The sequence below is a fragment of the Poecilia reticulata genome, linkage group LG22, assembly GCF_000633615.1.
Source record: "Poecilia reticulata strain Guanapo linkage group LG22, Guppy_female_1.0+MT, whole genome shotgun sequence".
NCBI lineage: Eukaryota > Metazoa > Chordata > Actinopteri > Cyprinodontiformes > Poeciliidae > Poecilia > Poecilia reticulata.
Genome location: NC_024352.1, coordinates 7,876,142 through 7,888,951, shown reverse-complemented (window position 1 = coordinate 7,888,951; position 12,810 = coordinate 7,876,142). Strand labels below are relative to the sequence as shown.

At 42.2% G+C, this 12,810-nt stretch overlaps 1 protein-coding gene across 6 annotated transcripts in view; it reads left to right on the top strand.

Moving 5' to 3' along the window:
- The window catches only part of sptb (spectrin, beta, erythrocytic), a 44,180-nt gene that overhangs the window by 16,350 nt on the left and 15,020 nt on the right, over positions 1 to 12,810 (top strand). For all 6 annotated transcript variants that reach the window (XR_001776163.1, XR_001776164.1, XM_008399168.1 and 3 more), the window contains 19 exons: positions 459 to 610; positions 737 to 910; positions 2,594 to 2,691; positions 3,475 to 3,555; positions 3,700 to 3,815; positions 3,958 to 4,070; positions 4,145 to 4,332; positions 4,449 to 4,566; positions 5,570 to 5,728; positions 5,877 to 6,179; positions 6,267 to 6,417; positions 6,733 to 7,603; positions 7,701 to 7,838; positions 8,422 to 9,181; positions 9,428 to 9,630; positions 10,703 to 10,793; positions 11,373 to 11,519; positions 11,660 to 11,926; positions 12,362 to 12,586. Coding sequence is in view for 4 of the 6 variants with exons in the window: in XM_008399168.1 (XP_008397390.1) it covers positions 459 to 610; positions 737 to 910; positions 2,594 to 2,691; positions 3,475 to 3,555; positions 3,700 to 3,815; positions 3,958 to 4,070; positions 4,145 to 4,332; positions 4,449 to 4,566; positions 5,570 to 5,728; positions 5,877 to 6,179; positions 6,267 to 6,417; positions 6,733 to 7,603; positions 7,701 to 7,838; positions 8,422 to 9,181; positions 9,428 to 9,630; positions 10,703 to 10,793; positions 11,373 to 11,519; positions 11,660 to 11,926; positions 12,362 to 12,586 (4,355 nt within the window). In the remaining 2 variants the exon portion in view is untranslated. The remainder of the gene's footprint in view (positions 1 to 458; positions 611 to 736; positions 911 to 2,593; positions 2,692 to 3,474; positions 3,556 to 3,699; positions 3,816 to 3,957; positions 4,071 to 4,144; positions 4,333 to 4,448; positions 4,567 to 5,569; positions 5,729 to 5,876; positions 6,180 to 6,266; positions 6,418 to 6,732; positions 7,604 to 7,700; positions 7,839 to 8,421; positions 9,182 to 9,427; positions 9,631 to 10,702; positions 10,794 to 11,372; positions 11,520 to 11,659; positions 11,927 to 12,361; positions 12,587 to 12,810) is intronic.

Here is a 12,810-nt window from a genome sequence, read left to right as displayed (position 1 = left end):
GCAAAGCTTGAAAATGGATGTTCACCAATGTTCTTCATCCACTGTGCTTTTGCTATTTTGCAAAGAATGGACAAACTTTCAGTTTTAGATGTGAAAAGTTGAGAGACATATTCCAAATGGCTAACAGCCATAACTGCAACAAAAGTATTGACTGTGCAAAATACAGAAGCTCGGGGTTGTAATGTTGCACCATGCGACAAAGTCAAAGGGGTATGAAAACTTTTAGAAGGCATTGTAGAATAAGAATAAGGTTAATATATTTTTAACAGCACATTCATTTACTCAATAAGAGCTCTCCTCAGACAAACACTAGCATGCACAGCCATGTCTTCGGTTTGAAGAGCCCTTGTTGGAGACAGTAAATCCCTACCAGCTTCAGTGATGCTGCTCTGCAGCCGTGAGGGCAGTGCATTATTCATGGGGCTCATGTTCTTTCTTAAACTATGTTCCCTCTCCAGATGAGCGTGAGGCAGTTCAAAAGAAGACCTTTACTAAATGGGTCAACTCGATCCTTTCCCGAGTCGGCTGTCGCATCTCTGACCTCTACCTGGACCTTCGTGATGGACGCATGCTAATTAAACTGCTGGAGGTCCTGTCTGGAGAACGTCTGGTGAGTTATGCTGTCTCAGCTTCGACTTTATCGTCGTGAAAGTTTAATGTTATTTGCAGCTCATTCGGGATGTCTTTTCTTTCAAAAATTCCTGTTTTCTCTTTTCCTTCCTCGTTTTCTTCGCAGCCGAAGCCCACTAAAGGCCGGATGCGCATCCACTGTTTGGAAAACGTGGACAAGGCCTTGCAGTTTCTCAAAGAGCAGAGGGTACACCTAGAGAACATGGGGTCCCATGACATCGTCGACGGCAACCACCGCCTCATACTCGGGCTCATTTGGACCATCATCCTGCGTTTCCAGGTAAACCGAGGCTGCGACATCTAAAAAGATGCAGAATGTAGTCATTCTGTCTGCCTCATGTATAAAGGGTACATACACTTAAAAACACAGCTTACTCTGTTTTCCATGCAAACATTCAGATGTATCAGTAATTAACTGATGACCCATATTGGTGAAACTCCATGGCAGATCCCACATTTCTAAACATATTGGCCTCGTTGGCGACACCTAGAGGATATACTGTGCTGTGAGACTGATTATTTGAAAAAAGTACGATCACGTTCAATAAATTAAAAATAATAAAAAATTAATTTATTTCAGTTAGTCATTTCACAAAGTGAAACACATTACATTTAAGCTTTTCTGCTAACTGTGATACTTTTCCAGCTAATGAAAAAACATGGCATTTAAGATTAGAATATTACATCGAAGCAATAAAAGAAACGTTTCTAATACAGAAATATGAGCTTGATCTGATAAACAAGCCTCATCTGAGATCCCATTCTAACTCATTGAATACAACTGTATTGCACAGATCAACAACAAAACAATTCATTGATCCTGTCAGATATGTGCTCAGAGCATCTGTCTGTCTAGGAGCTAATGAGGAGCAAACAGATGCAATTCATCAGGGGCATCATTTCTTGTAAATCATTAAAATGGTTTAACTGAGTTTTTTCCTGTGTTTTTTCCTGGATAAACTAGAATCTCAGAGATTCTACGTAACTCCTGAGTGCCTCTGTGTGTTCAGTAGTTAAGTGAATAAACAAACCCGTAAAGTTTGAATAGCCGTAGCTTCACCCTTTCTTCTGCAGACTTCTGCAAAGAGTGTTGTTAGCCAACCATGTATCCACTGCATTCACTAAAAGTACCATTAAAAATCTGTGTTTTCATTTAACCTTTGGAAAATTACACAGATCACTTTTTTCTTTATTTGCAGCCTAATCCAACAGCCTCAAGTTTTTGAGTAACTATTGATATTCAATCTGCAACAATAAACACGTCTCATTTCCTGTTGTTTTAGTTTAGATGCTTCCACAGGCAGGTATTGGGGAGGAACATTTAAACCTGCAGTTTCGGGATTATTTTTTTGGAAACGATGCCTTCAGGCTCCAGTATTTTTCGTTCTTTAGAAGCACATCACACACGTCTCTTTCACTCTTGTCATCCAGGAGGGAATGGAGGGGGGAGTCAGATATTTATTTTTAATTTGACAGCAGCGTAGTTATTTTTAGAAATGATAATTCAAACAATAAATCCTTCTACATTATTCAACTTTTTCAAAAGATAAGTAAAAAAAGAGAAAGAAACAGGCTGTATTTTTCAGTCTGCATTAGTGAAGGAGAAGCAAAGCTGGCTAAATTTAGCAATCTCTCAGGACCTGTCTCTTGTATCACATCACTGCTCTAATTACTGGCCCACTGTGTGGGAAAAGAACTTCAGTCATTACCACCTATTTTCCACACATCTTAGCCACTGTTGAGTTTTGTAACAATCCTTTATGGCTAATAACGTTAATGATACATCACTGGAGATTTGCTTTAATTTTACACAAAGAAGGAAACCAAAGGAATAAAGCGACAAATTTTTCCCTGATGCAGTGTCCTCTCGGTTGTCTGTGTTACTTCTTTCTTTGTAAAACAAAAAAATCAAATAATAAGTTTTATCATTTACCATCCATCTGTGCTTCCTGTTCCTCATCAGATCCAGGACATTATTGTGGAAACAGGCCAGGCGGACCAGAAGGAGACACACTCAGCTAAAGATGCTCTTCTTCTGTGGTGTCAGATGAAAACTGCAGGGTAAGTACTTTACGTGGCCTTTAGCATAACCAAGCTGCTGTAAACATCCATCGGGAATTTGTAGCCAGGTGCACGTCTGTTACCGTTTCACAACTCTGAGTTTTCATTTCTTAAATTGTGCTAATAGGGTACATGCTACACTGCAAAAGTATTCAAGCCTCTTGAACTGTCTGTCTTTTTTTTATCCCATTACATTACAAACACAGACATTTATCTATTTGATCACATCCTGTGTCATAAAGTGGTGAAAATAGTGAAAGAAAAATAAAGTGTGCTTTTAAAACATCTGTACAAATAAAAAATAAAAAATACAATGGCCTAGTTAAAGTACAACCCTATATTCAATTGATACACCCCAATTTTTTTAGCTTTTTATTTGTTCACAATTGTGGATTATTTTGTGATCTGTCACATACTTTTCAATTAATACACATTGAAGTTTGAGTTTTCTAACATCTGGTAATGTGAAAAAGATTAAAGGGTGTTAACACTTTAGCAGGGGATTGTAGGATCACAGTTTTTGTGAACTACTGTAATTGCTCTGTCTAAGAAAGGGGATTGATAGGACAAGTTTTGAACCGCCGAAGCACTAACAAAAGCTAGCGTTTGCACAGAGAAATACAAATAGATCTGTATAAAAACATATTTTTCTTCAAGGCTCAAAGCTATGGATATGAAAGACTACGCTTTATGCGGGAGACATTGATTTAAAGCTTGAGCTTCGCAGAAATATCCTTTCATGTTCAGCCAGTGACATCCCATCACATCACTGTTATTTCACAGATACCCGAACGTCAACATCACAAACTTCACCACAAGCTGGAAAGACGGAATGGCCTTCAACGCCCTCATACACAAACACCGGTGAGGAAAGATGAATAATGAAACCTGCTCTCACCAGCTTACATGAAAACACAACCCAAACCTGCCTGCTCTGTGTCTCCCCTCGTTTTCCTCTTTCATCTCTCGCTTTGTCTTGTCCATTTGCCTCTTTCATCGCTCTGCTAGGCCTGATCTGGTGGACTACACCAAACTGAAGAGGTCCAATCCAACCCACAACCTCCAGAACGCCTTCAATGTGGCAGAACAGAAGCTTGGCGTGACCAAGCTGTTAGACCCAGAAGGCGAGTGACCGATGATAGCTGTGAAGACCTCCGTGTAGAGCTAAATGTTTATCAGGATAAATCTTGGTGACTACACAAACACCTCGGGAGAGGTGACGCCTCTCGCTGTGGTGATTAACTCACTTGGCATTTTGTTTTGCAGATGTTTTCACAGAAAACCCAGATGAAAAATCCATCATCACGTACGTCGTGGCATTTTACCACTACTTCTCCAAGATGAAGCAGCTCGCTGTCGAGGGAAAGCGAGTCGGAAAGGTGAGATGGAAACACGGCACTCATTAGTCTGTCAAGCCGAAAGCCTTGTTTATATATTTGCCTTCCTTATTCAGGTTCTGGATCAAGCTATCGAGACGGAGAAGATGATCGATAAGTACGAGACGCTGGCTTCAAACCTGCTGACGTGGATCGAGCAGACCATCGTCGTGCTAAACAACAGGAAGCTCGCCAATTCTCTGACGGGCGTCCAGCAGCAGCTTCAGGCCTTCAACACGTACCGGACTGTCGAGAAGCCGCCCAAGTGAGTCAAAAACCCCTTTTGCAATCAGTTGCTCTGTTCTTGCGTCTCTTTTTGTTTTGATATGTGCCGGTCTCTGTGAACCACCTTGTGGTTGAAATGTGTTTAATTTCTCTCAGGTTCCAGGAGAAAGGGAATCTGGAGGTGCTGCTCTTCACCATTCAGAGTCGCATGAGGGCCAACAACCAGAGGGTCTACACACCGAAAGAGGGAGCATTGGTGTCAGACATCAACAGGGTGAGAGGCCGTCCCGGGACAAACCAGAGGTCTGCTTAGCAGAGATCTCTCAATAAAAGTTTCACTGTGTTTGGAAGTTAGAAAAAAAACACAGGCGCTAATAAAAGAACTGTTTTTGCTGTGATAAAATATCCTGAATAATGCATTGATGCTCTACCAATATTGTATTGTTCACCAGGCATAAAATACCGACTGTGACATGTTAACTTTAGAGCGCTTTGCAAACATATTTTGTAGCTTTTGAACATTTTCACAGGTTGTCATATTTCAACCTCAACAATTTACTATTTCGTAAAAGGATTTTTACATAATACACTTGCACAAATTCTTACGTAATTGTGAAGTGGATGGAAAAATGACACATGGTCTCATTTTCTTTTTTCTTTTTGCAAATTAAAACCAGCAACTCCAGAAAGGTTTTAGTGAAGTGGTCAAAATGAGAAGCCTCTTTAAATCTAAGCATTGAATCCCCTCAACTTTATTTCAAAACTTTAACTATGCTGTTTTCAGACTTAAAGGCATTAAGGCATTTGAATCTGGCAAAGAAAAAGTGACATTGGTATAAATACAAAAGAGGTTGGAGGGCCTGTCAGGTTAATCTAATTTGACTTTGAGTCATCCCTTGCAGCACCACTTATAAAACAACAAAAGTGTGGCACACGTGTACTCAGGCTGCCACCACTGGGCTTAATAATAGGGATGACAAGCTCATAACATTCCCGCAAAACACATTCAAGTTTCTGGTCATAATAATGTCTATGGGGTATGAATACTTTTCCATGATGTGACGTCAAAAGAATACAGAGTTGTCTCTGCACACATCCATTCTGCATCGTCTGGATATCCTTTAAACATCAGAGTTTCTCATCAAGGATGAGATCAAGCAGAAGGGAGCATCTAAATTTTTTAAACACCTCACACATCCCAGTGCTGTTGACGCTAAAACGACGATGCTCGCAAACACTACAAAGACTCAGGATGCTTCTCATCATCCCCATCGCAGGCCTGGGAGCGTCTGGAAAGGGCGGAGCACGAGCGGGAACGGGTCCTGAGGGACGAGCTGATCCGGCAGGAGAAGCTGGAACAGATGGCGCGAAGATTCGACAGGAAGGCGGCCATGAGGGAAACGTGGCTCCTGGAGAACCAAAGACTAGTGGCTCAGGTCAGCCGAATGCTGTGAACCAAGAGCTGGTTTTAAATGCGTTTCTGTTTTATTTAAGCTTCAAAAACAGGATTCAGGATGAAACATGTAGAGATATGAAAAAATAACTCAAATACAAATCAACATTCACTCTGCGCACTCTCTTCAGGATAACTTTGGCTACGACCTGCCAGCCGTGGAAGCAGCTAAGAAGAAGCACGACGCCATCGAGACGGACATCGCCGCATATGAGGAGCGCGTCCAGGCGCTGGTGAACATCTCCAAGGAGCTGGAGTCTGAGCGTTACCACGACGCCAAGCGGATCGACGCGCGAAAAGACAACATCCTGCGACTGTGGGACTACTTGCAAGAACTGCTTAGGGCCCGCAGAGGGCGTCTGGATATGAACCTAACCCTGCAGAGGATCTTCCAGGAGATGCTGTACATCATCAGCTGGATGGATGAAATGAAGGTAAAAATCATGTATACTGACTTGAAAGAAAATAAAAAAAAACATTAACATTTCAAGAAGAAACCTAATTCAAAAGCCTCTCCTCAGGCACGACTGCTCTCTCCTGACTTTGGGAAACACTTGTTAGAGGTGGAGGACTTGCTTCAAAAACACGCTCTGCTAGAGAACGACATCGCCCTGCAGGCAGAGAGGGTACAGAGTGCCAGTGCTGCTGCTCTGAAGTTTGCAAACGGAGATAGTAAGTGGAACACACTCATTGCTCCTCTGGGAAACTTAAAAAAAAAAAAAAAAGAAACATTAAACGTGGTGCATTGATTAGAGATTTTAAATGAAGCAGAGTATAATGCAGATGTGAATTTTGTGTTGGGGGTAAGGCTAGGGTTAATCTTGTTCTCAGGTCTTCTAATTATTCTTATATTAATAAACATATAACCATAGTTTAAATATTTTATATCAAATATATTTTAACAATTTATATGGCATGCAGTGGAATATAATCCTTAGGTAAAGAGTCAAACATAAAAGAAAATACAAACATACTTTCTCTTTCCAGGCTATAAGCCATGCGATCCTCAAGTGATTCGAGACAGGGTGCAGCACCTCAACCTCTGCTACCAGGAGCTTTGCGCCCTGGCCGCACAGAGGAGAGCTCGACTGGAGCAGTCTCGCCGCTTCTGGAACATCCTGTGGGAGGTGGCGGAGCTGGAAAGCTGGATCAGAGAGAAAGAGCAGCTTTTCTCCTCTCTGGATTACGGCAAGGACCTGACGAGCGTGCTGGTGCTCCAGAGCAAGCACAGCGCCTTCGAGGACGAGCTTGGAGCTCGCCGCAGCAACCTGCAGCAGATCTTGGCTGAAGGGGACAAGATGATCCAGGCCAAGCACTTCGGCTCTCCGAAGATCCAGGAGTGCATGGACGACATCGAGAGGCAATGGCAGCAGCTGGAAGACCTGGCTGCATTTCGAAAGCAGAACCTTCGGGACACCCAGACGTTCTTCCAGTTTCAGGGCGATGCTGACGAGCTTAAAACCTGGCTGCTGGACGCCAAGAGGCAGATGAGCAGCAACGACGTCGGTCACGATGAGTACACAACTCAGCGACTACTGAAAAACCAGAACAACTTGAGAAACGAAGCCATCAAGAATGGAGCCACCATTGATGCGCTGTCCAAACAGGCCAGCGCTCTGCCAGAGGAGCTACAAAACACCCCTGACATCCAGAGACGTCTAAAAGACATCAAGGACCTTTACATGGAGCTCCTGACTCTGGCTGACCTGAGGCAGAAGAAACTGGATGACACCATGGCCCTGTACACCATCTTCAGTGAGACGGATGCTTGTGAGCTCTGGATGAGCATGAAGGAGACGTGGCTGGTGGATTTAGAGGTTCCTGAGAACTTGGAGGATTTGGAAGTGGTAGAGAACAGGTAGAGATTGTTCATCTAAACTGAACTAATTGGCTGTAATTTTCTGCATCACGTTGGCCGCTGCTGTTATTCTAACTAACAATTTTCTCGTTTGCAGGTTAAGCGCTCTGGCTCAAGAAATGGTGAACGTTCAGTCGAGAGTAGACGACGTCAATAAAGCTGCAAAACAGCTTGAGGAGAGCAGACACCCTCGCACCAAAGAGATCAAGGAATGCCAGACACGACTGAATAAGAGGTACATCCTGGACAGGTTGCCGGTCCGTCACAGGGGAACACAGAGACACACTGACAAACATCCATGCAGGTGGTATTTTTAAGAAAAAATATCCATGAGGGATGATGCTTAGTGTAGCAGTCCACAACTTTGCATTTTGTCCCACCAAGTATGGCCACCAGCATTACATGAAATTAATAAAAAAAACTGACTGTTTTTCATAAGATTGCCTTACTGGCAGCATGCAGCAACAGGTGGGGGAGGGACAACACATTTCTTTGTGTTCTACAAGGCCAGAGAAAGCACCAATTACTCTAGAATTGACTTGACATCTCATAAACAAGGACTTTCAACTACAGTGAAGTTGAGACATTAAATTTATCATTTTGTCGGCATAAGTTTTATACGTTTTATCTTGATTTTATGAGTAAATAATTCCTTTACTAAATTCTTGTGTTTTAGGTCATTGCTATCAGATAAGGCTGAGAAAATGAAATATCAATAGACCATTTTTCTAAAAATTTATCATTTATAAATTGAATCATTTATAAATGATTAAATTAAGCTTAGTGAATTAAGCTTTTAATGAATTATTTCTTTCCAGATGGGAAGCATTCAAGGCTATGGTGGAAGATAAGAAAATGAGAGTCGATTCTGCTGTTAGTCTACACAACTATGGGTTGGAGTGTGATGAGACAGGAACCTGGATCAAAGATAAGACACGGGTGATCGAGTCCACGCAGGATCTGGGCAACGACCTGGCAGCCGTCATGACAATCCAGAGGAAACTGTTCGGCATGGAGAGGGACTTAGCAGCTATCGAGGCCAAGCTCACCTTCCTTAACGAAGAGGCAAACCAGCTGGCCCAGGACCACCCGGAGAACGCAGCAGATATCTTAGCCCGCAGGGCGGAGCTCGATGCAGCCTGGGATAGACTTAGAAAGACCCTGAAGGACAGGGAGGACTCTCTAGGTGAGGTCAGTAAACTACAGACTTTCCTCCAAGACATGGATGACTTCCAGTCCTGGCTGTTCAAAACCCAGAAAGCTGTGGCATCTGAGGAGATGCCCACCTCCCTGCAGGAGGCCGAAGAATTGCTCAGCCGTCACAACGCTGTGCGAGAAGACATAAACAACCATGAAGAGGACTATCACCGTGTGAGGGACACAGGAGCTCAGGTCACCCAGGGTCAGGAAGATGATCCTCAGTACCAGCAGCTGGAGCAGAGGCTCAAAGGGCTGGACCGCGGCTGGTATGAGCTCCAGAAGATGTGGGACAGTCGCAGAAATTTCCTGGACCAGGGTTTGGGCTTCCAGCAGTTCTTAAGGGACGGCAAAGCTGTAGAGGCCATCCTAAATAATCAGGTAAGCTTCTCCTAATGATGTCTTTTGGACTAAGTAGAGGGCCAACCAACAAAAACAGCTTGAAAACCTGATGTCAGCAATGCTGCAGGAATTCTGCAAGAACGTTTAGTGGAAGAATGCAGCACTATCAGCTCCAACGCTGCACATTCGCCATGTAACTCAGTCAGCAGATTACAGATTTCTGGACAGTCCGTTTTCATGTTCTCAGCGCTTTTTCTCAATTCCATGATGCCTATTTTATTGCAGGAGTACACGCTGGCCCACATAGACAAGCCTGACACGTTGGCAGGGGCAGAAAAGGCTTTGAAGAAGCATGAAGACTTCGTCAGCACGATGGAAGCCAACGAAGATAAGATCGATGGCGCCCTGCAGGGCGGGCAGCGGCTGGTGGACAGTAACAACTTGCACTCTCCCAAAGTTCAGGAGAAAATGGACTCAGTCGGGGACAGGTTGTGTTTTGTTTGACTTGAGTTTGTAAAATGACAATTTAGAATTTTTATGGATTTGAGTGCAAACAACTTCAATATATCCTCCAAGATGTCGTGAAACCCAGTTTTAAACAGTGTGATAGGTGTGGGACTTAAATCCTGACATGCCCTCAATTAATATGACCACAACTGAACAGAGACAAGTTGTAAAACAGGAATTTATGTTTATATGTAGTTTAATTTGTTCTGTGGTGTGAAGGACAGTCAAACAGTGGCATAAGGCAAACTTTTCATAACAAGTACCAAGTCAGAATATATCTGCTTTTCCCAAGTATCTGTCTTGACTTTTAAAACAGCTGCGGCAAGATCGTGACCTTTTCAGGTTGCTATACCTTAAAAACAATGACAAAGGATATTCACGCATACTGGTTTCCAGAAGTTAGAACTTTCAAATTTGTAACTTGACACAGACTCAAAGTCCAGCAGTCGTCTTTCTCTTAAAATGTCGTGAAAATTGCACAAATTGTTTGAAGTGCAACATGTTCTTTAGCCTCGTTTTGTGAACATGTCGCTAGGGTGCATGAAAAGCAAAATTTACAGAGCAATTACAATTGGTATTCCTGCTTCGTAAATGTTATATAGTGATGAATTGTTCTATGAATTAGTAAGGCTGAAATGTAAGACATTAACCCATTTTCTAAAGTGTTAATTTTAGGCTACAAATGTAAGCGTACACAGAAATATCATCTCATTTCCTTTAGAGATTTGCCTCAACTGTGAAAATGTTTTTTTTTTCCTAGCCTCTGCATTATTAACTTTAGAAAGGGCATTGGAGCTACCGTCTTCTCTCCCAATACTCAGCTTGATAGACAGGCACCTGCAATAATGGATATTGATCTTTAACAGAGAGACTTTTCTTTTCGGTGAAGTGAAGAAAGACATGAAGTGAAGAGAGAGATCTGGTGGATTTGTCTACAGTGCGCAGTCCGAATTATGTCACAGAGAGATTTGTTAGGTGGAGAAGAAAAGGCCAGCTCTGTCTGAAGCTGTTATTAATGTATGGTATAACTTTGCTTTTGTGCTCGCTCTTCAGGCAAAGCAAGAATAAGAGACGAGCTGTGGAGGTGTCTGAAAAGCTGAGAGATAACCGTGACCTTCAGCACTTTCTGCAAAACACTCAAGATGTGAGTTCAATACAATCTGTGAAAAAGATCTAATAATACATTATGTATTAGCTGTGTGTTTGTTTTCTATGTCCTTAGTGTTACTAGGCTATTATTAGGTTGTTACTATACAGTAACATTTGATCATAGTAATTTACAGCTCTGGAGAAAAATAAGAGACTACTTAAAAGTATACATTTCTCTGATTTTACTCTCTATAGGTAAATGTTTGAGTAAAATGAACATTGATCCTTTATTCTATGAACTAATGACAACATGACTGCAAAATTCCAAGCAAAAGAATTTGTATTTATTTGCAGAAAATGAGAAATGGTCAAAATAACAAAAAGATGCAGTACTTTCAGACCTCAACTAATGCAAAGAAAACAAGTTCATATTCATTTAGAAACAACAATACTAATGTTTTAACTCAGTTCAGAAATCAATATTTGGTGGAAAAACCAGGAGGTTTTCAATGGGGTTCAGTGCAGAGGGCTGTATAATAAATATAACTTATCTTCATTATATAGGACCAGGATTATTTCTCTCAGAAGATGCATTATTAATGCGTAACGTTCTTTTTTTGTCGCCATGCCTCAGCTGACTGTGTGGATCAATGAAAAGATGCTGACAGCTCAGGATACCTCATACGACGAGGCCAGAAACCTGCACAGCAAGTGGCTCAAACATCAGGCTTTCATGGCGGAACTGGCCTCCAACAAGGACTGGCTCAATAAAGTAGATCAGGTCAGTAAATGGTCCTTGTTTTTTAATTAAACAGTTTTATTCATCTAAAAAGATAAATGAAATACTTAATTTGCAGTGGATTTCTGCTCTGAAGTATTTGAGAGCGAGTCTTTTCTCTGTTTATTCTTTCGTTTCTGCAGGAGGGTCAGGAGCTCATGGAATCCAAGCCTGAGTTTGAGCCCATTGTGAAGGAGCGCCTGGCGCAGCTTCACGAGCTCTGGGACAAACTGGAGTCCACGACTCAGGAGAAGGACCGGCTGCTGTTCGATGCCAATCGCTCAGAGCTGTTCGACCAGAGCCTGGCTGATATGAAGAAGTGGCTGGCCGAGCTTCAGCAGCAGTTGCAGAGCGGAGATGAGGATGTGAAAGATCTCACAAATGCCAATATCCTGCTGAAAAAGCACCAGGTCTGTATATTCCTCAGAAAAAAAAGAAGTTTTTTTCTTTCTTGTTAATAGTTGTTTCTTTTTGGAGATTTTTTTTCTTGATGCTAGCAATTAAAATCGCACATTCTGGAGTATACTGTTCAGTTTAAGCTTTACTTTTAATCTGTTTTAAGCGAATGAACATTGTGGTTATTTGCTTTTTTTTTTTTTTAATACAAAATATATTTGTCCCAAGGGTCAAGCTAAAACACAAATTATACTAACTAAATTGGCTTTAGCAAAACTTTTTCATGAATTTATATAAGAACATTCATAAGAGCTGTGGGTAAGCTTAGTTTCACGCTTAATAGGCAGCACTTACTTTTGGTGAATTTACCCTCCACTGCATCTTGATTAGGCTCTTGAAAGGCTATTCATCTTTTTTTTTTCTTCCCATCACCGTTTTTCCCATGCCAGATGACGGAGAACCAGGTTCGTGACCGGGCGCGGGAGCTGGACGAGCTCCAGGAGGCTGTCAGGAAGCACGGAGGAGCCAGGGAGGACCAGCCGGAGCTGGAGGCCGAGCAGCAAGCCCTGCAGAGCGAGTTCCAGCAGCTCCTCACGCCGCTGTCCCAGCGCCGAGGCAAGCTGGAGGCTGCCAAAGCCGTCCATCAGTTCTACAGAGACCTGGCTGACGAGCTCGTAAGTGCGGATCTCATTTCAGAGGGAATGGTGGAGTCAAAGCGCCTCGCTCTCACAAAATGATTGATAGCGTAGAATTTGAATAATGAGGATAGGATCCTAACTTGTCAGGACTTTTAAGTCTCCTCTGGATGTATCCAGATGCACTAAGGTAGCTTAATGCATCTAAGGAACCTGATCATTTAAAGAAATTTTAAACAAGTATTTGGTCTTTAATATATATA